The sequence below is a fragment of the Dermacentor variabilis genome, chromosome 3 (genome assembly GCF_050947875.1).
Source record: "Dermacentor variabilis isolate Ectoservices chromosome 3, ASM5094787v1, whole genome shotgun sequence".
NCBI classification, from domain to species: Eukaryota; Metazoa; Arthropoda; class Arachnida; order Ixodida; family Ixodidae; genus Dermacentor; species Dermacentor variabilis.
Window position 1 is genome coordinate 146,365,602 of NC_134570.1, and position 26,838 is coordinate 146,392,439.

At 43.5% G+C, this 26,838-nt stretch overlaps 1 protein-coding gene across 2 annotated transcripts in view; it reads right to left on the bottom strand.

Moving 5' to 3' along the window:
* Positions 1 to 248: 248 nt before the first annotated feature.
* LOC142576376 (tumor protein p63-regulated gene 1-like protein) overlaps positions 249 to 26,838 on the bottom strand; it is a 45,416-nt gene continuing 18,826 nt past the window's right edge. For both annotated transcript variants that reach the window (XM_075686481.1, XM_075686482.1), the window contains 2 exons: positions 21,841 to 21,904; positions 249 to 14,924 (listed from right to left, as the gene is read on the bottom strand). In XM_075686481.1, the coding sequence (XP_075542596.1) occupies positions 14,631 to 14,924; positions 21,841 to 21,904 (358 nt within the window). In that variant the 3' untranslated portion in view covers positions 249 to 14,630. The remainder of the gene's footprint in view (positions 14,925 to 21,840; positions 21,905 to 26,838) is intronic.

The following is a 26,838-nucleotide window of genomic DNA, read 5'->3' on the forward strand; positions in this document are numbered from 1 at the left end:
CATTGAACACTGTACAATAGAAGTGCTCACGCTGGGTTACGCCATGCCGGAAATCCATCCGAAGGGACCCTGCAGAAAGCACTCAACATTTTTTGCCGTGTGCAACAAGGGGTACTGGCACTGTCCAAGCTGGTGAGCTAATAATTCAAGCCAGGGCATCAGAGTCTCTAGTGCCGCTTCCAGTGTGACAAGCACAGTTCGGTGCTCAGTCTCAATAAGGTGCACGGCGCAGCATAAATCCATCAAGGTCCACTCAAAATAACTTTTATTTTTCTCGAAATAGAAATAAGAGGCTATCGCGAGAATGAGAGATTCATATAACCACACCAGAACAAGAAACAACAATGGTTTAAATAACATCATTTGATTACTTAGATATGTGCTCTATTTGGGATTTGCGGGAATGCATTCGTCCATGCAGGCACTGAAAGAAAAGGCTGTGGAGTTGAACAGCCATCGGGGCATCGTGAGCTTTAAGGCATTAGCATTCACCTGGGTTTGTGTACCTCGGAGCCCAACACAAAAGAAGGCAGACACAAGCAAGTATTCTTAGCAAGCCAACTAATCTGCGAACACGTCGGGAAGCTATGGATGGTAGGCTGACACTTGTACAACATCAAACAATCAAATGCATCTCTATGCTACAGCACCAACCGGTGCATTCAGGGAAAGCAAACATGGAAGAAGAAGCGCATGACAGTGACATTGATTCTGCCAAGCCCACCACACAGTTAATGCAGCCGGACAGTGTAAGGAAATACATCAGTAAGAGCACAGTGTATGCAAAGAAGCACTTTCAGCAGTTGCCCTACATCTCCTAGCAACTACTGTGGCTCAATCGTTCAATGCTAGTTTGGTTACACTGTTAAATACCTAGCAGGCAATGCCCTGCAGAAGCTACAGAAGCTCTCATATCTTTGATCTCAATGCATGACGTGTATATTTGATATGCGGTACCTGTCACAGATACCTCCATATAGTATTTAACTCCTGCAGCTAATGATCCGTCAGGTCATACATTGTTTGTGCATTTTTGTGTTTCCAGAACATGATGCACTATGTACTGCTCACAAGCACCTGCATTAGACAATGGAAGTTGTGCATGCTGTGCAGCCATACTAACGTGAAACTCCATCTGTTTCTGAGTACATTCAGATGGGCATTGTTTTCTGTGTACTCATTTCTTTGTAAACTATAGCATATGAATTCACAGTTAAACTTCCTTGTATACTTACACATTTGCTTTTATATGTGGTGTAGAAATTTTCGGTTGCAAATTCACTCTAGCTCCAGCCTATGTCATAGCACTGCCTACTGTGTACAGAACAGAGTATTGGAAAGCAAAAGACCCTGTCCTGCCCACATGTCCACAAGAGGCATAAAGGATCCGTATTCATTAACTAGCATTATACATCTTATAAACTTTCCTTCTTATCGACACTTTAATCGTGTAGAGTTATCCGAGCCTTCCTTCCCCATGCACTAAGTCTACCCCATTCATACTCGCAAGCATACCTTGGCTCAGCTAAATCCACCGTGTAAGAATAGACAGGTGTCTCAACGATGTTTGTGAATCGGTTTGTTCCTTGTTCATAGTTTTTGTCTCTCTCGGTAGGGGCGCAAAAGCACAGGGGGAATCATTCTCCAGCATGAAAGCATGGAATCCTACGACGTGATCGCCATGATCATGTATAAAAATGCGAAGGAGCTCCGACAGAATGAAAATAGTGCATTTAAACAATCACAGTATTAAGTTCTCTTCACCTTGAATGTGAGTGTTACTTTTTTTGCTTAAATGATTGCTGTGAAGCCACAATTAAAGAATTCCTGGGGGTACCAGGTCCTGGTTTCAGAACTTTCTGGTACAGCTTTACGGTAGCATGCAGAACAATGCACAGGAAGGCAATTTTTAAGTTATTCATGATCACAACTAGTAACTGGCTCTCCGAATTGAACTCAATGTTATGTAGCTTGTGCTTATGCCTTTTTTTTTTCCAGAAAACTGTTCGCCATGTTTAAGTGAGAGCACCTGCTGACTTTAGAGTTGCCCCGTCAGATACATTATCAAATTATTAATAGCACAGAGTGTCCAGAACGCATGCGCTTGAGGAATAAAAGAGCAACTGTTCCATTTTGCCGAAGGCGAGGAACTGCGGCTTGCCAGGCTGGGTGCAGCAACTTGTGTGAGGTTAGCATGCATGCCGAATGTGCAAATAAGCTGCTTATAATATTAGCTATTCTAAAATAGAGTAAATTCCAAGCCACTCTATTCAAGTTTGTTTTACACCAAGTAGTCTCCACCTCCTCTACTGAACGCTAACATTGCACACTGGGGCAAAAAGAAAGAAAACACAAGTACACATCTGCACATACATTTCCCAACGCAGCAGATGTTAATATCTGCACAATGCACACGATAGCTAGAATAATGCTGCAGCAATTGTTTATGATGAGAACAGTGTGTAGAGAGAGGAACAATATACTGCTTTGCAGAGCCATACTCACAAGTGAAAAATTTTGAAGGTTCTTGTACATCCAAACAGAAATGCGCGCACGGCATGGACCGCACAACACATCTCTATCACTGCCTGCACGCTGATGCACAATCGCGGCAACGGTGTGGGAATTTTCACTTGACACACAACGCCTGCACGTCTCGACACGCGAAGGCAGAAAAACTGCTGAAATCCCCCAAGACTTTGCGCAATCCTGGATGACTAAATCAAGACTCAACAGGTGGTTCAGTAGGTAGTTAATAGCTATTCATTGAATTTGTCTTCACAAACACCATGAGCACCAATAAATAAAGAATGGGCGAGAGCTAGTAGAGCCACAGGAGAAGCAACATCGCTCGTTATTAGGGCATTCTGCAGCAAAATATGTGAGCGATGGACATCACACCGGACGGCAGAAAATGATGCCCTCAACACTGCAGCACCCCTGCCGGAGGATAAGGGGAGCGTGAACACAGTCTCAGTCAGCACGCCTTGGAGACAGCTGGCACCGTTGAGACACCTGTCTATTCTTCCACAGTGGCTAAGTCAAAGCATCAAGTGGCCCCTGCTATGCCTTCCGTGAATAGAAGCTCTTCATCACATCATTGTGGACTAGATTGCACATATTTTAAAAATGCACATTTCTCAAAATCTTGCCCTCTATAAAGGTATTTGATTAAAAAGGAATGCAATACCCAGAAATAAAAACCGGAAAAAAAGAAGAAATCAACACGAGAAAAATAGTAACTTGTCTAATACAGAGAGTATGCATGTACACAAAGACACACAGACTATATGCAAAGCCTGCCCACAAACTAGTCTCTATAAAATATGCGAGCGCCATTTTAAAGAACAGTGCAAAACTGAAATATTCAACCAGATGCTGAACATGAGACTGACACATATCCTAATAGTACTTTGGAAATTCACACAGGCACCCAAGTGCAACTCGAGAAAATGGCAGTTTACAGAAATAATATCTCATCCATCATGCATCTTTCCAGCTCTGGCCCAAGGTTTCAAACAAGTACGACATGGCACACTGAAGCAAAATGCATCGTAATAAAATGAGAGCAGAAGAGCCCTCCAAATGGTGCCCGTACATTTCACAGAGCCAGCAACTGGAACCTCTCTAGTTTCAACTAAAGGTTATCTCATAAACCTAGACAATGTATTTGCAATGTATAACATCTCATGAATTATCAACACACTGAATGCACAACAACACAGAGCTAATTTTAAAACATGATACTAAAGTGTAGTGGTACATAACAAAATTATGCATGTGGCTTAGGCAGGCAAAAGCATGTACAAAATGGCAAACGTCTTTTGATGACAGACAGCTACTACAAGAGAATTATCGATAACCTCGGCAACATTCTTTTTTAGCACAGAAGCCTTATAAGAATTTGATGCTAGATGAGATTCTCATGCTGAAAATTTATGAGTGGCTCTTATGACGTAAAGCACTTCGATTGCAATAATGATGCCTTATATCACTGTACTTCTATGAAGTGCTTGAAGCCAAAGAGTGTCCAGAAATGTTATTATGTTATTACGCCATAATATTTAACCAGTCTTCATCTCCAAGTGAAACGACTGGACAGTCTGAAGCGTTCTAGATAAAAAATATGCTCAGCATAGCAAAACCAAAATATTAAATGCCACTGTTTTGTCAAATATTTAGTATTACCGAGACAACTGAACAGGTTTTTGTTTGAAAGACTGTGTTGCTTGAAAAAAAAAAACACTTTTGTACAGGAGGTGACTAGACAACAAAACAACTTGAAAAGGCATAAAAAGTCGCAATTAGGTATGCTCTCGTTTGATTGAAATACACATATAAACACTGACACTATGCATCTTATAGTTACAATTCCTGTGTTCCTTCCAGAATTTTCTGTACAATTTAGCTGGAGAAATAGGATAGGGAATGGCTGTGCAATAATTTGCATGTTTCACTTGCCCAAAACGATCGGAATTTCACACATTGACAAGGCAGTAGACCATCGGGCCATCAGACCATAAGTGACAATAGGGCATTGTACATAATATGCTAAAAATAGAAGTACATGTGATCTACAACAGTAGGAATCAACATAACGTCAACATTGCGGCATTTCCCCTTGTGTAAGTCCTTCATATTAACGCACACACAAAGGAACAGGAGCAAGGGAGCAGATTGAGAACGATCACATCTTGTTGCATACAACTTGAATTTTGTCTGTGCAACCATTTTAAGCACTCTTGAATGACAGTCCAGCAAAAGGAGCAATGCTCTGTATCCAGAGAGTACTGGCATTCAGAATCAAACAGTTGTGCTTTCTGATCTGTCCATCCTGTTATCACTGGGCACAAAAACAAACTTGTGCTGCCTAATGGACAGAGTGTCTCTACTCCTACAGCAAAGAAACAGAGGCAAAGAAAACGCGTAGCCTGAAAGTTGAACGTGCACTGCTCTTTGTTTTTTGTTCATCAAAAAACCTGTAATTGGCACAGCAATTGAATGAAGTTATACTGACATGTTCAGTTTTTGTGAAGTGAAAACAGAAAATAAATGTGGCTACAGCCAGCAGAAACATGGTGACTCAAAACAGTTCTGACGCAGCTACGTTTTAAGTGCATACAGCTCCTGAGTGCAGTAGCTGTTGTGTGTAAACTTTCAGCCCCATCTAACTCGTAAATTTTATCCATGTCAAAGTGAATGTGTCTCATACTTTCAAATGTGATTGAAACAAGTACACGGTTCAGTATAGTGTTTTTCCAGATGTTTATCAGCGTTCATATGCATCCAGAACACAGAACAATAGTTCAGAAATGCACCTGATATAGCAAAAACAATGTAGAAGGTAACTTTTATCAAAGCAAAGTTATACATTTAGTTGTATAAAGGCAAGGGGGAATTTCATTATTGCAGTCACTGCTCCCCGGCCAACAGCAAGCATAGATTTAGAAATTCCTGCGTTATACTAAGCAAAATAATCAATCTTAAATGTTGTTATATTGCATTTAGCATAAGTTTCGAGAAGTTATTTCTGAGTTAATTTCTCATTTTTTTTATGAGCACTAGATCAGTGAAACTGAGTATGTTGATGGTGCCTTCAAGTGTGCACTGGAACTTCAACTGCAATTGGTGAAGCGTGACTTAGCTGGGTAGGATTGAAGTTATGTAAGCTTGAAAAAGAATATGCAGTAGTATTTGGTCCATACCGAGCTCGATCACAATTTACTTAAGCACACTTGACAGTGAATAATTGAGAGGGGCACAATGTACTGTGTTCTTCTAGCCATTCGCGCTTGATTCTCAGTGGAATCTGAAATCGCTATTCCTTGATGCCGGTCTGATCCACAGCAGTGTTGGTCTGCAGGAGACAGAATGCCACACGTGCCAGCAAATGATCAATAATGAAATAATAAAGAAGAAACATTAAGATCACACAGATGCTCTGGCGCAATAAGCAAAGATTCATAAGATGCATTTGTGTGTCACGTAAACAGCATTTCCTGCGATGCAAAGATCAAGCTCAACTTGGCACATTCCTCCAGCTGTACCACACTGGTGACAAAAATAAGAGCAAAGCAGCAAGGACTGTCGGATATGACACATATAGCCAAATGCTGGTTGCAAGGTATGTATAAATGCAATCACCCATGTACACAACAGACTTCAGCCAACAAATCAACGCACAGGCAAAAGGCAGTCTGCCAAAAGCTACCAAGCCACCTCATGCATGAGCAGACATATCATTATGCTGAGCACTCGACACAAGTAGACCCTAATTAAAAAGCAAAAGACTACATTGAAACAAAACAGTGCATGCAGCATGTACATTACAAATATATGTGTAGTGCTGTACATTGTTGGCGTCAACACTGAGAGCCCTTCTGAGCTTCCGTGCATCAGGTGAGTAAACAGCAGCCCCACAAGACAGCTTGGAGACAGGTCTTACGTCTTTATAGCTTTCTATTTAATTTACTCAACTGTAACAAGCATGTGACGCCCCCTCGGGCATAACCTTCATTGGCCCGCCAGGCTCGGTGGCCTGCCAGGCTCGGTAGGCAACACTGGCCACCGCATCCAATAAACACCGACGATCACAGCTGCTCGGCAGTCAGACAGACATTTCTGTCAAATTATTTAGCATCCGGAGACACATACTGCACACTCACAAAGTGGCTTTGAAACTTTCAACAGAGACTGCGTGAGGTGACACAACACCACTGCCAAAATGACAGCCTCCTGCAATAAGCTCATGCATTAGGATAAACTCTTAGTCAAAAATGTGCACAGCAGCATCTTCCATGGCTGCAAAGCCTCTGTAAAGCAGAATAAGTGCTGTATAAAGTGTTTCGTTCGCAACCAGCTACAAAGAGAGGAACTAAATGTCTTTGATGCCCCACACAGTAGAAGTGCCAGTTTAAACTAACCGGGCACAGCACCACCATGGCATATCAGCAAATAGCTGGCCTACAACATGACAGGGCAATGCACCATTACAGCTTGCGTGAAAACCTCCCTAAGCATTAAACTAGAAATTCTACACACCGTCACACAGGAACAAACCATAGAGCTTCCCTCTAAACATTTTAGAATGAAATCTGGTGCTGTTAATTTGGAGTTAATTCCTAAATTTCCTAAATTCCTAAATTTCCGAGCCATCATATCTTAAAAAAAAGATATGAAGGCAATAATTTCCTGCACGCATGCACAACCATTGCAAATTGCCACATCTATAATGCAATGTTTCCTTGAAAGCGATCCATTTCCAGAGTCACAAAGTCATATTAAGACAAAAGGATCAAGTTAGGCAAATCCATGTATGCATGACACATTCTTTCCGTGCTGTCTGAACTGCCACATTTGTATCTACTGTAGACACCACCGCAAGGTTACCACCCAACGATTTTTGTACGGAACTCTACGGAATAAACAATGTTGTCATCACTTGCTCAACATACAAAGGCTTTTCCTCCTCACAGTTTCTCAAACATAACAGAGGCTCATAACAAATATTTAAGGGATGAAACATTGCTAGTTAAAGCTGTAACATTTTTATGGACGCTACACTTGTCAACAATAAACAGAAGCAAATCTGCAATATTACAGTGCATCTCATTCAGATCATTTAAAACAAGATCACAAGAAAACGGGCTCGTCGTATGAAGTTCTCTCAAATGCAAACAGCTGCACGCAATGAGCATGCCCTACCTCAATGGCAGCTTCATGTTGCCAAAATATGCTACAGAAGGCTAGCATATTAGATAGCACACGTACCAATCTCATGGTGTCAACATATATGTCCAGCTAAAGATGTTTCATCTATTGCCGAGCAATTTGATGTTTCCAGAATAGAAGCATACAAATCTGCAACTAGCATCTGCATCCGACCAAAGCAAGTACTATACATACATCACAGAACTGTTAGAGCATCAAGCATCAAGGAGCAGCCATTTACAAACGTCAATGAGAACAAAAGGCAATAAGCCTCTGTAGGTAGGTAGCTTTGTAATTTGTAAATGCAGCCAAGGAATATAGTTATATCATCATGGGAAACAAAAATCAATAGGATTTCACTTCAGTAGAGATTCATACTAACACATACATCACACAATATTATACAGGTACTGAGAAAAATTGGAAGCTATGCTGACAGCCAAAATATGTTGGGCCTTTCTAGAAATGAAAACCTCAAAAACAATGTACATTAAAGGGTTCTGAAAGCCACAGAGATATGACCGCAGAATCTCTGCCAACATGCTCACTCACTACTCACACAGAAGCCAGAGCTTCCTTCTTTTTTTTGTTTGTTTGGAGTAAAAAAAGCAAGTGCCATGACAGCGACTGGCTGAACATGCTAGAACAGCTCATGTTGAAATGTCACTGCTTTTCTCTGGTTCTATGAAACTAGGCAAATAGGGAAGGCCTTCTTGTTGCACATTGACAAAGGCCATCTGCACATTACAGAGTTTTCACAAGTTTGCTTAGTCAAACTCCAGATAAAGCGTATGAAAGCTTCCCCCTCTCTTCATTCTCGTCGAAAATCTTACTCTGTCTTACGATTTCAATCAAAGGGTCACATACAAGAAAATGCATGGTTAGTATTCTGCCATTAATTATTCCTAAGACGTGTCGTTAATGCCCACTAACAAATTTTCTTAGGGCTAAATGTACACCCAACTTACTATATCAGCCACTACTGTCTGATAAAGGAAAATAAATGTTACAGTCATGCTAATGGCTTTATTACTGGTTAGGTGTTCTCTCTAACAGTGAACTGTACTGTTCATTTGCTCATTTTAAAGATTTGGAGGCACCAAAAGGTTGACACGCAGCAGAGCAACAGTATTAATAAAGTAACAGAGACAAGCACACATCATTTACTTGACCACAGGCAGGCACTGCACTGAGTAAAGCTTGAAAGTGCAAGCAGGGAGACAAACTTCAATGTCGTTCTGCTCAGTTTCAATGCATTGATGGGAAAAAGCCCTTGCTGTGCAGTGCTCACAACACCAACTTCCGGCACAGCACACGTACAGAGCAAGATTTGCTATATGCAGGCTTTGAAGCCAGTGAGGACAGCCCATCAGGCTGTCACGTCTAACCTCTTGTTGCCACATGGCTGCCGGTAACGTTGGCGCAAAAGGAGATCGCCAACACAACTGCTGAAATACAACTGAACGCTTTCCTGAAAAAAGCTACATACATATTTGACTAGTGCCCATATACTGCTTACAGGTTATTACATACGTCAAACACATTAAACACATGCGCTTGTGCTTGTATCGGGTTCAACAATGAAAAAAAAAAAATTGTGAGACAACTAAAACCTGTGGTTGGATCACCACGATGCCGATCCCTGAACATACAACACACAGGGTGACTCAAGAGGAACACAAAAGAAGAAAGAAAATATTTAACTCAAAAAGTGCAGGCGATAGTAGCATTATGCGGCTTTCACAAAAATGCTTACAAAGACAAGATTCTTTTTCTAACAGCAAGAAAGTTTGATTGCCTGTGCAGCTACATTTGTTGCCAGCGGGTAGTACCATGACGCGGTGCAGTGTGTAGAAAAATATCTTTTTAAACTACTGACACCTTTGGCAGCTATTGGTGGGATGTGTAATCATTCTTGCAGTAAAATGCTTCGCCACAATATCGCTGGCTTTTTAATCACGAAGACTTCTTTTTTGCTACAATTTTATATTGTTACTCGAATATATTGCCGAATGCTGCGTGCAATAGGGGCTGGTAGTGGGCTTGTCAAGACGTTTCGTTTTTATTATTTTGAGAGGATGATTTGCCGCAAGGCCCACATGGGGAATAAAAGAAACTCAAACAAAAGCCAGTAACTCTGCATTGTGCGAGAAGTGCAACAATGTTTCTGCAAACTTATTGTCCGGCACCCAACGGGTACACTTTCCAGGTACATCTGGCTTCAGCACAGTTTTTATTAAGATCTCGAGTCCGATCGCCCTAATGGAAACTTCTTCCTCGGGTCTCGCCATGTAATCAATGGGCAAATAACCAAACCTCACACTAAACTTCGAATCTCATGTTCTTCTGCAGACACGTTTGTGAAAACTGTATCATGGTACTATCTATACCTTTCCAATGATCCCTACTCTTTCTGTTACACTTGAATCACCCCTCACTACATGTCATATGTTCGAAAATAAAACCATCAGCTGCGAGTCAGCATTCGCATGTGCCTCCTACCTCTTTGTCTTTCTTGTTGTATCGCAATGTTTCAATTGCTCTTAATAGTGAACCTCGAACAACTGGCCCAAGTGACTACCCTGCTTGTGGTACTGCTCCCATGATCACTCAGGCCACTTATGTCACAAACTCTCAACAACATCAATATGCAACAATGAAATGGATTCTCTCTGTGCTGGAAATTACGTCTTACATTTACCCAAATATCAAACACTTGAGAATGTACACAACCATCATTACGGTGGTGAGAATGTGCTATTACACAACACCGACACAGCGATTCTCATAACGTACTCGCTCAGGAATACACTGAGAAACCATTATGCACATCCCCATTTTAGCCATCACAATAGAAATGTTCACGTGTACACGCAACAACATGATATGCCCATGGCCCCTCAAGACAGACAGGCAGCGATGCGTTGCTCAACAAAACACTCTTGTTACCATTGACGACAGAACACAATAACTTTTTGATTTGTGGCTGCAGAAATTGCACATGGACTAAACTAGCAGCGTCTTAGCGTGGTAAAAGCCTGATGAATAAAGAATCGGTATGGTGTACCGACACAAAGCGCATGGACAGCAACACATGCAAACGAAAAGCACTCGCATAAATATTAACATCTCTCCAACACAAAACTGAACGAGCGACTCAGACCTATCACCTAGGCAAGGTATCAAGCATCAACAGCTTTCACAAAAATGCTTTCCAAACTTTTCTGCTAAGTGAAAGAACCAGGGGGTAAGGTGGCCGCTGAAGTAAGGATGCTCCGTTTCTTGCAGTAAGGCTTCCTACAGATGGCCAGAAAAGCTATGAAATGTTATTACTGCCATACATTCATTTTTTTTCAGTGCTTAGGCATGAGAATATCTTCTTTCTCACATTAACAAAATCATCAATTCATCATAGGTTGGCACACTGCAGCTCTATTAAAGACCTTTAATAAATGCCTCACCAAGTAACCGGCCAACTACGGTATGCACTACCTTAACGATAAAAAATAAAGAAGAAAAAAATGAGTATCACGTGGGTGAAAAATGCGGCAAATCCGAGCACTTTTAAGATCTGAACAACGCAACTTTCTGTCACCGTCCTGAGTGGTGCACATAATTCGCACTGCCAGGCTCTTTAGAGTGCTGGTTTCACACCCAGCTAAAACACACTGCCACATTACGCACAAGGTTTAGGGTTACCACGGCACATAAGTCAAGGGTAAACTGCATCAAGGACATGTAAAAAACAATCACAGCAAGAAAGGGACCCTAAATTCTCAAGAGTTGAAAAGAGCTGGCATGCCTCGTTGTGTTACCACAGGGGAGACACGGGACGAGACACGAGGTGTACGCCTCGAGACAACAGGGGTACCAAAACTGGTCGTCCCATTGGGAGGGCGATGTAACTTGCAAGCACCGATGTCGTTGCACCGGAGAGCACGCACAAACACCACCTCCTGGCAATTACAGCAAATGCACTGGTGACAGGAGACATTCAGAAGCAACAGTTTACATCTGCACTTCAGGAGCAGCAGCGCATCTACTAACGGTATAGCCAAGTGGTTCTTACCATGCTCCGAATCAATTTACAGCAATACAGCAGCCTTTTGTCATTTGAGCCAGAGAAAGCATGCCCGGGATGAACGTTCAGCTGCTCCCAGAGCTATTCAAGAAGCCATGTTATCTGACTTTGTCTTATTTTGGTTGTGCTCCCATCTTGAAGGGGGCAGTGCAATAGCAAGATAGTAGTTCTAAGAGCTGTAGTGAGCGAGATAGTTCTGATGGCTATCTCGGATAGCTCTGGGAGCTATCGGAGACACCACATTATCAGCACTTGGTCATATTTTGATCGTGCTCCTCTCCTGGAAGGGGGAGCACCATCGAGTACTCTGAAATAGAGCACGGTGCTCTGAATGAACTACGTGAATGTGCTCTGAGTGCTCGACTTCAACTAGCCGAATGTAAACCACACCACGAAATGCTCAAAAGTGACCAGTCAAATGTACCCATTAGTAGTGCCATTTCACTAAAGGCCAAATCCCATATTCTACTGCGTCTGCACACAGGCTGGAGCAGCAAAGAAAAAGGCACGAGAACAAAGTGGAGCTTGAAATGCAAGCCTTTCTGTCAACGTCAGTTTCACAGTCATGCAGGTTCAGGAATGAGACATTAAATAGAGCAGGAGAAACAACTTACAAGCAGATAGTTAATAGACATATAACACCAACGAAAGCTTGTGGATTACAACAGCCGCAAATGAGCAGGCAACCAAACTTGACACTTAAGTACTGTCACCACAATACACCTCTGAAATTCAGGTTGCACAGTGACACCGAAAGAAAAATGCACTTTTCTCACAGCCTCTATCGTGCGCACATGCTTGTGGGTGTTGCCATGCAAGATGTTCACAAAGACAGTTAGCATGTAACTGAACAATTAGAATTACGACTACCGCGATACGTACCCACAACACTGGCATGACACTGATGGCTGCCCCTGCTGACATCATCAGGCACTGCCACTTCAGGCATCACATCGACAATGACCAAGAATCAACACTGTGGTGTCCGTGCCACCATATTGAACGCATTTCAAAAGCAAGCGCAAATCTTAGACAAATGGTTTCTCTACACATACATAACCTATTAGCCAGAGAGTGCAACAATAGCAGCCTGGCTTATGAGCCGCCTCTCTCAGTCTGCACACACCGCTGCAATGCATACTGCAGTGCTTGTCATGGACACAACTTCAGGGCTTAGGATTAGCATGAGGCAAGGAGTAAGACATTTAGGAGGTGAAACTCCCATCAGCGCGAGCGAGCGCGGACGACCAGATAAGGTCACAATTGTTGTATGCGCCGACGGGGCCGTATACAGTGGCGGCGCCATGTGGCGCGTCGTAGAAGCCGCAGCGAGAAAAAAAATGCAGCACCCGGGCAGGCTGCTCCAGCGCGCTCTCAACGGCCATAATTTCTTTACAGGCCGCCAGCATGATAACGGCTCCGCGGGCTTGTGACCTTTTCTGGTTGTCGCAAACAGCAGAGTTTCCTCTCCTAAATGTTTCTTGCTCCGCGGCATGAGGGCAGCCTTTTCAATATGACAACATGCAGCATGAGATGCCTGTCTGCTCTTCCACTAAGTCGATGACTTAACATGCCTTTGTCGTGTGCTCTCATTCGGAATGTTTCAGGCAACAAAGCCTGCACACAGGCACAGCCCAGATAGCAAACAATACGGTGTCTCAAACACTTGCACATGGCACAGCAAAAGCTCTAGTGCAAATCAATCAAGGGCTCCACAATGAGCACAGCCATGCGACTTACACTTTGGTGTTGCACTTGTTGTACAACCCCACCAGTCGCGTTACAAACCATTCCCCTAGCCCACCAGCCAAATTCACAAAACCTCAAATATGAGGATAAGGAATCCACAACGCTTCACAGTGGAAAGCATAAGCATGGTTCACAGCAGTTCCCACCCAAGCAATAACAAGAAAGACACATTCTAGAGGCTCGTAATGTGAACAGCCTCTGCCCACTCGGCAAAACACAGCTTTACTGATTGCCATCGCCTCCCTGAATTTTAAACAAACACTGCTTAAAGCTGCATTTGGGCATCGCTGCCACATCTCCTGGACGTGGTGGATCACCCCTGACACGTCCCCATGCTAAATTGAACATACATGAGTGCTGAGAGCAGTCGGCAAGGGGTCCAGCTAAAATGCATACAGCGCCTTTCTGTGTGGAATGATGGTTCCAATTAACTTCAAGACAACGCTCATCACTTCTTGCGTATTTTTTTTTTCTCATGGTCCCCGCTGTCTGATACCATGCTCTCCACAAAAGACAGCATTCAAAAGCCACAAGTAATCGAAGCCCCGTGCTACCCCGTCTGGCCGGCAACCACAACCACACCCACCTGCCTACTCGCATATTCTTGGCAACCCCGGAGGTGTACATGACATGCGCATATCATCGCCTCGTGTCAACTCATGTACGCGACGTAGTGAACAAAAAGTGTTGGGGCCTAAACCGCTGGGTGGCACCTGTCATGCCACCTGGTCTTCCTTTGTTCCTCCATACTGCCGCCACCAATGTAACTCCAAATTCTGTCTCAAGTTCCCTGCATTCCGACTGCCTAAATGCGGAGTTTCTGTTTCACCATCAACAGCTTACATCAAGCCAGCCGTTTGCTTTCGCTGCACAGTTTTCCAGTCAACCGCCCGCCACTCGAAGCCTAACTCAGATGCTCAGTTTTGTTGGGCCGCTCCACACCCTGTGGCATTCCGCACACAGACATAGTTCTGCTCACTCACTCGGCAGCCTATGTCCACCTGGTCATTCCCTCCGTGGATGGTGCTTGTGCTGCTCCGCCAGCACTGTGACCAGAGCAGGAGACGGCAGAGCAACAAAAGCGCAGAGCTCAGAAGCTGACCTTGCCACGCGCCTTGAAGAAGCCCAGTTGGGTGGTGTTGTGGAAGGCCGCGGCCACGCCCAGGTAGCTGCACACGACAATAGGCTCGTACAGGACGCGGCACGGGGTGCAGCGCACCAGTGACGCAGGTGGCGCCTGCGCAGCGTCCAGCTGCGTCACTGCCTCGACCAGGGCACGCGAAAAGAGGCCCACATCGTGGTGGGAGCTGCCCACCGGGGTGGTCCGCAGGTGATGCGATGTGAATGTCACCCAGGGGATCTCACGGCACCATGGGTTCCAGTCCTGCGAGAGGTTTGTAAGGAAACAAAACAGATCAGTGCGCATACATATTTTCCCCACAAATGTGATGCATAAAAACACATCTGCACAGATTAAGGAGCATATTTCTATGTCACAAAGAGCATTTTATATCGCCACGCCTACATTGTTTAGCTTCTTGATGGGGATTGTTTTTTCCTTGATTTTCACTGATATCGATTTGTTGCTCTGTACAAGCTGTGCATTACTGCATGGAAAATTCTCACATGTTGTCGTGGACTTTGTGGCCGAAAGAGTCTTGGCTAATCAGACTGCATGATTGACATGAATGTTGTACATTCTCGAATGGAAGCAAGCTGAAACGATTATTCGCGAATACATTGCAATTATTGTATAACAAGCAGACTGGACCCATGGATCAGATTTCTATGACCAATGACTGTATCACCGTTCTGATGCTTTGTGTGCTGTTTGATCTTTGGGCACAAGTTCGCCCAATAACTAGATTCGTGACTCACTGTTTCGACCCTGCCTCTTTCTTTACCATCACAACGTCACATTATTTCAGTTACGGAATGTGACGGATTACAAACCTAGAGGGTGTTTGAAGAGTGAAGTTTTCTGAATGAATCTGTTAGGAATGCAGTCAAAACTCAATCTAATTAAACCAGGTTTTACGAAGTTCCCGATCTAATGAAGAAGTTTCCATTCCCCGGCAGGTACCCACAGGGTACGATGTTGTCATCAACCTGAATTAACGAGACTAACTTCGCCGAAATCGATTTAATGAAGTTTTTCCTCAATTAAGTGAGTAAAGAAAGGCCGTGGTTTCTTTCTAATTTTGACACAGACAGGCTTTATCTTCAAGTGTGTGCTCTAAATCTATTGCGTTAGACCATCTAGGCGCCCCAGTCATGGCCCTAGCTTTATTTTGATTGATGAGGCTGTACGCCGCGCCCATGCACGAAACAGCGGACGGAACTCCACCTCGGTAGGGGCGGCGGTGCTTGCTTCCATTATTTCATGGTTCGTGCGAAAGGTGACTGGATTACCAGTACTAAATACAATGCCGCAGTAGCTTTTGCGTTTGGCTACATTACAATTTTAGATTTCGCAGGAGCAAAAAATTCCTTTATCGATTTTACAAATTTCCCGATTTAGCAAAATAATTTTAGCATAGTCATCACTTCGATAAATTGAGTTTCAAATGTATTCTACAAAGGCAATCGTTGGATAGTGAAATGAATATCAATATTTTAATCTTCTAAACACACATTTCGTGGAGTCTGTTGGACAACAAAAGGTTTATTTATGTTATTTGACACATCAGATGCCATTACCAACCGGATTGCAGCTCAAGTGCGAAGCTTTGTAAAAGAGAAACAAAGGAAAGGTGATTGTATGCGGTGAAATATGACAATGAGATAGACAGTAATGAAACAAAAAAAAGAGCATGTAACCACTTGCGCACAATAGAGTATAGTGCTAGTTCAAAGCACTATGTGTAATAGCACAGCGCATCAATTGTTTTTAAGGAATCCAAATGTGGTGATACCAAACAAAAATGATAATTTGCTTAGCCTAAATCGAGACAGTAAATTTGTGGGCTGCTTAAAGCGGGACATGCTTATATAACAACTGGAAACCATATTACATGAGTGATTTCCTTAATTTGTTTGGTCAGGAACTGGTGTGTCTGCACAAAAACCTGCAGCAGCACCATTCGTAAGTGACCCTACTTGCATCAGTCTTTTTCACTGTAGACTGCCAAGACATTTATTTTTCCTGGTGTAGTATTCAAATGAAACAAATACTCGACAATTTCGAATAGTGAACTCTCAAATCAAATACGTATTGAATACCAAGGTCTGTTTGATTTGTACTAGATACTTCGAATATCCTTACACATCTACAAATTTGGATTCCTTTCTTTATTTCAAGGTAGAAATATGATGTCATTCTAATCCAAGCTAGCCAAGAAACATCAATTTTCATACTCACAATTAGCAAGATATATATATATATATATATATATATATATATATATATATTGCCTCAGTTTTATCAAAAGTGCAAGGCAGTGAGAATGATAGTCTAATGAACTGTTGTGCACAGTAGGACGGGTACTGGCCAACACAGTATCGGTGAGGGCAATTCTCTACCCAGGGTCAACATAATGCGGTGTTATACATTGTTTTGCAAATTTAATTTCTTTCTGCTAAATCATTAAAACTTACAACCTGCCTCATTAAAACTGTAAAGCATTGACAATGGGTGAAAATACTTTTTGCCGCATTCTGCAGACCCTGTGACGAAGCCTCATACAGTGAAAGCTCGTTAAACCATAGTTGGTCGGAGCATGGAAAAAGTATATACTAAATGGTAGTACTGCTCAACCGAAATAGCATGAGATCGCCCACTTACCTGTCAGAAACAGAACTCAGAGAGGGTGCGATGAAAGGGCAAAAACGTGCAATATTCATTCACTTCACGCTATAAAAGTCTGCTACTTTCATTTTCATTTGATGCCGTGGCGGCCTAGAAGCGATGACAGCGGCCTCAAACTTGCTGAAGCTGCAAGCCACCTGTTCACACAGCCCCCTCTTCTTGGCAAACACTTGCAAGGCAGACTTCTTGTTGGCGTTGCATATTCTCCATGTGCGGGCGCGGCAGTGCTGCTGAAGTCGTGGTGCATCTTTTTCATTGCGGGGTGCTGTTCTCGTCGAGACGATTGCATTCATGACACTGACATGACGTGCAGGTTCTACTTCCGTTGGGCCTGAATCGCTAGTGCTGTCACTTTCCGTGTCATCCTCATCACTGTCGTTAGGTGACAGTCTGGCAACAACACAGGCAACGATCGCAAAAAGCCAAACCTCGTAGCCGACATCTTTTCGCGGTTGCAGCAGCACTGCTGAGCAAATTCTTCGCATTCCAAATGCCACACACCATAGTCAACAGTAGATGCCTGTCATGTGCCAGCACCGACTTTTTCGTGCGGCGTTAAATAGCACGGACGATGTCTAATTTTTCTTCTATGATGAGTTTTCAGAGCTTCGGCATGACGCGAGTCTTTGCTTGCCCAACGCCGAAATGATGTTGATTTGGCTTTACGCGCAAATGCACAGGGCGCTGGAGGCCATTGTTCTGATCTCTGAGGCTTGTTGTTCTGACAGGCCGCCCGATGGGGACAAAGCACTGCTGTGATTGCGCGATGAAAAGCGGAAACACTATGAGTTAACCAATACGTATGCAATAAGCTGGTACGGCTTATGCGGACACAAAATGGCCACTGAGTCAGGGATTTGGCTTTACTACTTTTAAAATGAAACTATCGTTTAAGTGGGTACAGTTTAACGAGGTTTTACTGTATTTTCATGATGCTGCAACGTTTATGAGGCCACCTACCAATGTGAGCGCTCACACTCCCTAGGAAGTTGTTCGCTTGCGGGAGTATTCCATCACAGAGCTTCTTATGCATCTGAGCATGGCCGTTGTTTGTTCACAATAGGTAATAGCCATGGTTGGTTACAATTCCATAAAGATATTTTAGTGCTTTCCTCTATCAGGTAGAACTCGAACAACATAAGAAGGCAGCGAAGCGAAAACAAAGAAGTGTGGTTCAAGGCGCTCACAGAACATGGCCGGCAGATCGGTTTCGCGACATCAAACAAGCGACGTTTGTACAATATCTTATGGAACTCCCAGCATGGATAAGAGACAAAGTACCACAGAGCATTTCTGGAACACCTGGTGGTGCTCATCAAAAAACGCTGGATCCCCTGATGCAAAATGGTATGCCTTAGGAAAGCAAAGAAGCTTTGGTGCGTGAATAGAATCAAACCTAAATACATCAACTTCCATTATTCTGACCCTTATGGGACCAACGAAATTGATCGAATTATCTGGCGGATTGAAATAAACAAGGTGCGGAAAAACTGCCAAAACACAATGCTGATTCATTTGATAGTACTTACCCAATCCTAATATGCCCCTGAATCAAACGCACATGCACTCTCTATGTTCCCTAGTACAGAAGTAACGTACAGAGTACATTGAAGCTTCCAAAATAGAAATTAAATATCTAATTTTTAGCAAGAAAATTGGGGAAGGATCTAAAATGTATTGCACTAAGGGGGCCGGATTCTTAAAGTCAACTTTGCCGGAATACACCAATGTGCAGTAAAACATACAAACACCGTGAAGGTAGTTTGGTTTTGTATCCGTTGGCATCGTGCAGGCAATCTTCAGCCCAATTTTATATTTTTTTTAAATGTGCACTTTGGAATCCCGTATATAGTGTAATCAAAAATTGTGAGCTATGGTTATTGCCTGAAAATATTCCTATGGCAGGCTGGAAATAGATGTTTTTGGCACAGTCAAACTGTCTCCTGGGCTACGCTGAGACAGACGCCATCATTACCCCTTTCATTACCACTAGAAATGTTCTCATTTTCGGTGCTTTTATCTTTTAAAGTTTTATTTAATGATACAATAGCCACACTATATACCACAATAAAATTATTGCCTGAACACTGGTGTTTAGAAAAGACGTAAAGCAGTAATTGCTCAGACAGTTTTTGAGAATTCCTATGTGAAACTGGAAAGACGCATGTGAAGAAACATGAATAATAATAATAATAATAATAATAATAATAATAATAATAATAATAATAATAATAATAATAATAATAATAATAATAATTTATTGGAAATAATGAAAGCATTAGTTTGCTATTAATGCACTTAGCATTCTTTGCAGCCTTTTTGTGTCTGTACGTCCATCCGTTGTCCGTCCGTCTGTCTGTCCGTCTGGTCCGTCTGTCTGTCATGACTCTTAAGCCGACCCACTGACCCATGTTGTCTGCTAGCTCGGACCACTAGCTAAGCGCTTGTGGTTGTGATGCCGTCGCTTGCGTAGCATCGTTGGCGTTTGAGCTTTGTTATTCAACTGTTGTCGCGCTGCCTCCATCACATTGTTTAGGCTGGCCTAGTAGCCAAAGTTGTCCAATAGCTTCTGCCACTAAAGGTGCGTGCTTGTGGCCATGATGCCCTTGTGGTCATTGTACCGTCAATCTATCTGTCACCCAACTCTCGTCCGCCCATTGTTGTCACGCCATTCTTGTCATACACTCAAGCGTTCTTTTTTTTTTCGTACCATCAGTCTGACGCCATTGTCGTGATTCCACTGTCGTCATTCTAGCCTCACTATCTCACTCTAATCATGCCGTCATTGTCACACCTTTTGCTCCAACTTAATCTCCCAAGTTATAGCTTGGGTCACTAGATATGTGCTCAAAGTCGTGATGTCACAGCGGACCTTGCCTGATCATCATTTCAGCTTCACCATTCAAGTTGCACCATGCTATCATTATCTCACCATTGTCACCATACTGTCATTATACGGTAAAACCTTGTTATGGAAAAAAATGCGAGAAAAAACATACTAACTGGAAAAACGGAAAGATCCGGAGTCACAAGAAAATTCACAGGTTTTACTGTGGTTGACATATAATGCGAGGTGTGCAAATTGTAGCAGCATGAGACCTTTGTAGCCCAAGATGCGTGTTCTCGTTTTTGTGGCTTCAGCAAGCCTTGTGCTCCTCAAATTTGACGCGAGTCAGCAGCTTCTTCGAGCACGGCATTTTGACGAGAGGGTGTGATGTGCCCACTCGGCAGGAATTGTTGCCGCATGAAATGCCAACACGCGTTGAGCCGGTGGGGCCCAAGCGACCACAGATGCACATTGACATTTTCCTATTGCATAGTGCTTTGAGACGGCGACGGGAAATGAAATCAAGCTAGTGGGCGACACCGAAACATGATGCCTGCAATGCCGCCAGTGGAAAGCATATCATACAGTCACAATTTGATGGTGCACTGAACGTTGGTGACAAAAAATTGTGTTTTCTGGAAACATATGGAGCGGTAAAAAAGAAGCATGTCTGTATTGGGCCATTTTCTCAGTTCTCGATCAGGAACATTGGTGCCAGGAAATCGTACGTAACAGGTTCATATCAACAAGGTTCTACTGTATATCCACTCATTGCCATAACGCCATCATGATGCCATCGAGGTCCTTCCACTTTCATCACACCAGATTCACCATCCAATTCTCATCATGCCATCGCTGTCATGCCACAGTTTCCATCAAGTCATCACAGTTGTCGTCCCACTATCACCGACATGCCCCCGTAGACATCCCATTGTCCCCATACTATGGTCGTGCCATCGTCGTAATTGTGTTGTCATCATACATTAGTCCTCATGCATTCGTTGTCATATCATTATTGTGATGCAGTTGCGGTTGTTCCATCACTATCATTCTAACTTAGTCACTAGACTTTCATCATCCGTCATCTTTGTACCATCGTTGTCATAGAGACCACTGTCATAGAAAAATGTCATAGAGACCACTGTTGCTGCACAAAACTCCTAAAACTTCCTTCTGGTTGAGAAACATAAAAGGTGTATTGTAAGGTTGCAAGCAATGCACATAGAACCATTTCGGCGTAGTCAATCTGCGAGTTGACAGCCTCAAACCTCCCCTTTTGTCAAATGCATCTATTATTTTCAATCCAACATCATTTTCGCAAGTCTCTCTTACACAGAAACTAAATAGTGTCAAAAGAACCAGGACATTCAAAGCAAAACAATGCACGACAATATGCACATAAGCGCAGCACTATCTATCACATTATCTACTTGTCCATTAGCGCTGCTCATTTTCCTAGTATGAGACCAACCAGGCTGCCTTACCAATTTCCCTTTCACCATTTCGACAATAAGTGTCTAGATTTCTCGCACGTGCAAAGTTCTGTGCATGAAAAAGCTACTGAAAGCACTGGTGTTTGGAGTGGGAAACGGGAGCTGGTCGCAAAGCTAGTTTGCTGTCAGCTTCTTCTAGCACTGCAACAGAAAGCGATCAATAGACACGTACCTTAAGGACAGGCAGCTGGGTGCCCTGGTCCCACATGCAACGGACTCCTTCCTGGTTGCGGGGACTGCAAGGCAAAGCAAGGGCAAAGCTTTCTCGATTGCCTTTGGTGAACTGGCAAATGCAAACTAGCCAGTGAATGCCGACACGTTAATAACTTCACCCTATGCACTGCGCTACTGAAACCAGCAAAAGAGAAGGCCAACTGTGGGAAGAAAGAAAAGTCACAATGTTCCCTTGTCTTGCCTCGGAGTACCTGGAACTGGTGTATCTCCCTACAGTAGAGCCTAGTTAATACAATTCAGCTTAATATATTTTTCAGGATAATACGTTTTTTTCCTCCTTTTTCTGGCCAATGTCCCATAGGAGCAATGTATTTTTATACAGTTACTGCGATCATGTTTTCACCTGAAATAGGAGAAAAACTGCAGAAGTGAGCTTTTACTGGTATTTCTAAAAATCATAGCTTTATATTGCAGGGTACTAGCTTAAATGCCATTCCAATAACTGACGAACAACGTGTTGAGTCCCAGCCACGCTGGAGGAAAAACGAACGCGGTGCACAGCCGGTGGTCAAACACCGTTGCGCTGGTGCAGCCATACCGATTGGTAGTGTGCCACTTCTCAGTTGAGTGAGGAAACGGCACAGCTTTTTTAAGCATGAAATGCTTTTAGCGCTCATGTTGGCTACCTTCAAGTGACCTTGAAGCAAAAGCCAGAGCCGTTATCCGGGAACTCAAACGAGAACATCCAGGCAAGTTGCGAGAACAAAATGTGATCATCTGGGCAATCAGTTAAGATTGCATTCCATATGCTACTTACTTCCCAAACAAGTCATAAAAATATTGCTTCTGAGTCCTTCCAAATGTTTGTTTACGATATCAATCAAGCTGCAACTTCCAGTATCATCATCATCATCAGCCTGGTTACGCCCACTGCAGGGCAAAGGCCTCTCCCATACTTCTCCAACAACCCCGGTCATGTACTAATTGTGGCCATGCCATCCCTGCAAACTTCTTAATCTCATCCGCCCACCCAACTTTCTGCCGCCCTCTGCTACGCTTCCCTTCCCTTGGGATCCAGTCCGTAACCCTTAATGACCATCGGTTATCTTCCCTCCTCATTACATGTCCTGCCCCCCCCCCCCCATTTCTTTTTCTTGATTTCAACTAAGATGTCATTAACTCGCGTTTGTTCCCTCACCCAATCTGCTCTTTTCTTATCCCTTAATGTTACGCCTATCATTCTTCTTTCCATAGCTCGTTGTGTCGTCCTCAATTTGAGTAGAACCCTTTTCGTAAGCCTCCAGGTTTCTGCCCCGTAGGTGAGTACTGGTAAGACACAGCTATCATACACTTTTCTGTTGAGGGATAATGGCAACCTGCTGTTCATGATCTGAGAATGCCTGCCAAACGCACCCCATCCCATTCTTATTCTTCTGATTATTTCAGTCTCATGATCCGGATCCGCAGTCACTACCTGTCCTAAGTAGATGTATTCCCTTACCACTTCCAATGCCTCACTACCTATTGAAAACTGCTGTTCCCTTCCGAGACTGTTAAACATTAATTTAGTTTTCTGCAGATTAATTTTTAGACCCACCCTTCGGCTTTGCCTCTCTAGGTCAGTGAACATGCATTGCAGTTGGTCCCCTGAGTTACTAAGCAAGGCAATATCATCAGCGAATCGCAAGTTACTAAGGTATTCTCCATTAACTTTTATCCCCAATTCTTCCCAATCCAGGTCTCTGAATACCTCCTGTAAACACGCTGTGAATAGCATTGGAGATATCGTATCTCCCTGCCTGACGCCTTTCTTTATTGGGATTTTGTTGCTTGCTTTATGGAGGACTACGGTGGCTGTGGAGCCGCTATAGATATCTTCCAGTATTTTTACATATGGCTCATCTACACCCTGATTCCGTAATGCCTCCATGACTGCTGAGGTTTCGACTGAATCCTCAGCAGTCATGGAGGCATTACTTCCAGTATGCTGAAGTTTTATTTGTCATTTCCAATACTGTCGATCCCGGATATATCAAACTCGAAGGGGATCGCGAAATAGTTCGATATATAGATAATTCGAAATATAAGATATGCATGTCAAACACTTCTTTAACAACAAAGGTTGGGACGCGCACACGACATGCTCCAGGGCGATTGGACTGCACTGCCTTCAGCTTAACATCGGCTTTGTTCTTGAGGATCGTACTCAGGGTGTTGTGAGGAATTCTAAATTCCGCGGCAACCGACGACTTTTTCTCGCCAGTCTCCATCTGTCGAATGATGTCCGCCTTTGTTGAAAATCCAAATTCTTGCGTTTTTTCGCAGCCATGGCTCCGGAACACATGCCAAAAGTGGAAAGAAAAATGCACTGCACCACACGAGTCTCAAGCCTTCGCATTGGCCTCATGAATAAAAGGAACAAAGCGAATCGAAAGACGCACTGCTTCGCGTCTCCGCACTACCACAAGCCCAAGCTGCACTGACCTCGTTCGTCTGGCTGCACCAGTGGTGTCAGCCTACCAAAACACAGGAAACAGGTGCCTGCGGTCAGCGTGGTTCCTCCCTCCCGCTTCCCTTTCACACCCAATCGCACTCCAAATGCTCCTCGTCACGTGCCTTTTACTCACATGCCCCTTTCTCAGAGTGCGGGGCGGCGCGCGTGTGATCGCGGGAACATCGCGAGAGCTTCGTGAGGAGAAGCACACTTGCGGGGGTGGAATGCGATGGGAGAAGCGCATTTGCAGGGATGGGGTATGGTGGGAGAAGCGCACTCGCAGGGGTGGGGTATCGTGGGAGAAGCGCACTTACTGGGCGCAGCTCAGCACGGAGTTCGATACATTGATATGCCGGCGCACGGGAGTTCTATACACGCGAACAATAGCGCTATACTTTTGCATGGGATTGCCAAGGGGATTTTTAAACTGTTCGATATAGGCAATAATTCGATACATCCAGGTTCGATATATCCGGGATCGACTGTAGCGACCTTCAAAAGGCAGATACAGGCCACTATACACTTGATTGTCATCTTTTGGCGCTGAGACAGAGCTGCCTGCGCTCTTTTCAATGCCAGCGGTGCGTGAGGTCTGCGAAGCATTCAGCGTGCCGGCAGCGCTGGTAGCATCCAGCAGTATCCAAGCCGGTAGCGTCCAGCGCACGGCAGATGGCTGTTTGACCAAGACAGGACTTGCAATGAGGCTCTATGCATGACAGGAAACTATTGTGTCTATACGGACCAGTGCGCAGTATGGCATGGTGTGGTGTGATGTGCTGTTGCAAACATGCACCACACCAATTTTAAGATTGTGGCTAGTATCATCTCAAACCAATCTGCTTTGCCGGTAGCCATTTCATGCTTACATCTACTCTCGATTACGGGAGAGCTAGTATTATTCACTTCCAGAAGACTTTATTACAGACATTAAAAATATCAGCGCAATCTGATCAGCTATTTCAATGTAGGTGAATAAAAGTGCGTTGGTTGTGGTTCACGTGGCATTTAGCAGTGGTATTCCACATAACATGTTATGCGGAGCAGTATCACTTGACGCCACACGAACCTTTGCTATTGAGTTTGTCAGCGAGTACACACTTATTTTCACACATTTTGGCGCTCCTTTCGGATAATACGATTTTTGGATGATACATCTTATTTTACGGTTCGTGTGAAGCTTGTATCAAAAGTATTACATTGCGTTTGCACCGACACTTGAATGGGAATTTAGAGAAAGAGAAACACTAAATACCTTTAAAGTGATAAAAAATTTCTTTCAAAACTCTATTCTGGCTGATTTCATGGCAAGACTAAAAGATGAAGCTCAGAGTCTCATTTTTTTTTTTTCAATTTCACATCGAAACACCAGTGCCAGTACGTCAGTCTGACATCATAAATTTCAAAATATTTGTTTTTCATATTTGGGCCTTTCCGGTTCAGTGAAAGTTCTTGAAACTTGCTATGATCAGTCTTTACATTGTTTAGAATACAATGTTGTCCGTCTATACCAATGAATATTTAACTAGGCCCGAACAGAGGCCATCAAAACCTACGATGCCATGGCAAGCTGGTGCAGGATCTTCAAGGCAGAGCAGGAACTTCAAGGCAGTGCTGCCACATGTCTGTCACGTTTGAGTCTTTCATGCACTACCAAGGACCTCAGTCCCAGTAAGAGTTGTATTTTTGGTATTGTACAAGGGTACTTTGCTATTACAGCTCCAGTTATTTTGCTCTTGAGTGTTGCTTTAAAAGAGGGAGCTTGACTAGCTTGTTATAAATATTTCAATGCATAATACACCAATGCTAAAACAAAACGAGATACAGCAACATATTTTCTGTGTCTGCCCTGCATAAACCTAACTAGGCCCCCTTAAATCTTAGTGCCATCAAATGGAGCATATGAAGAATGCTCAAGCAGCAGTTTACTGTCACAAACTTTGACCAGTGGCACTGGTAACCTAGGTAACAAATGGGGTGATTTCAGCACTGCAGCTGGTAGTGTTTTTATAGCAGTAGCTGTTATGGGTTCTTTCAGCTCACAACATGAACATATTCCAATCCATGAGTTCCGCCACACAACTGGCTGCCTTGCACAACCTCCATAGTTGCTTCAGTTAGCTGTGTTAGGGCTGCCTAGATGTTTCTTCAACAGTTGCAAAGAAGTAACAGTAGTGACAAGGAACAGGTGATGTCTACATAATGGCAGCCACGTCACCAATGCACTTCCAGCACCAGCAGCCTTGCAGCATCACTGCCCTGGTAAGCTGAGGTGAACTGTTCTGTTTGGCGCCAGCTCTTGGACATGCATACCTTCTGATGCCCGAAATCGATTTCAGTAGAACAAACTGAGATTTTTCATTCACGCAAGCTCACGTGCAGTGTGTTTCCCTTGTCTGAGGAGAAGCAGGGACAGCGCAGTAAGCTAAAGGATTGGTCATTGAGATTGTGAAATGAAACTCTGCTGCTGCACTCGAATGATACAATCTCAGAGGCCATGCAGAA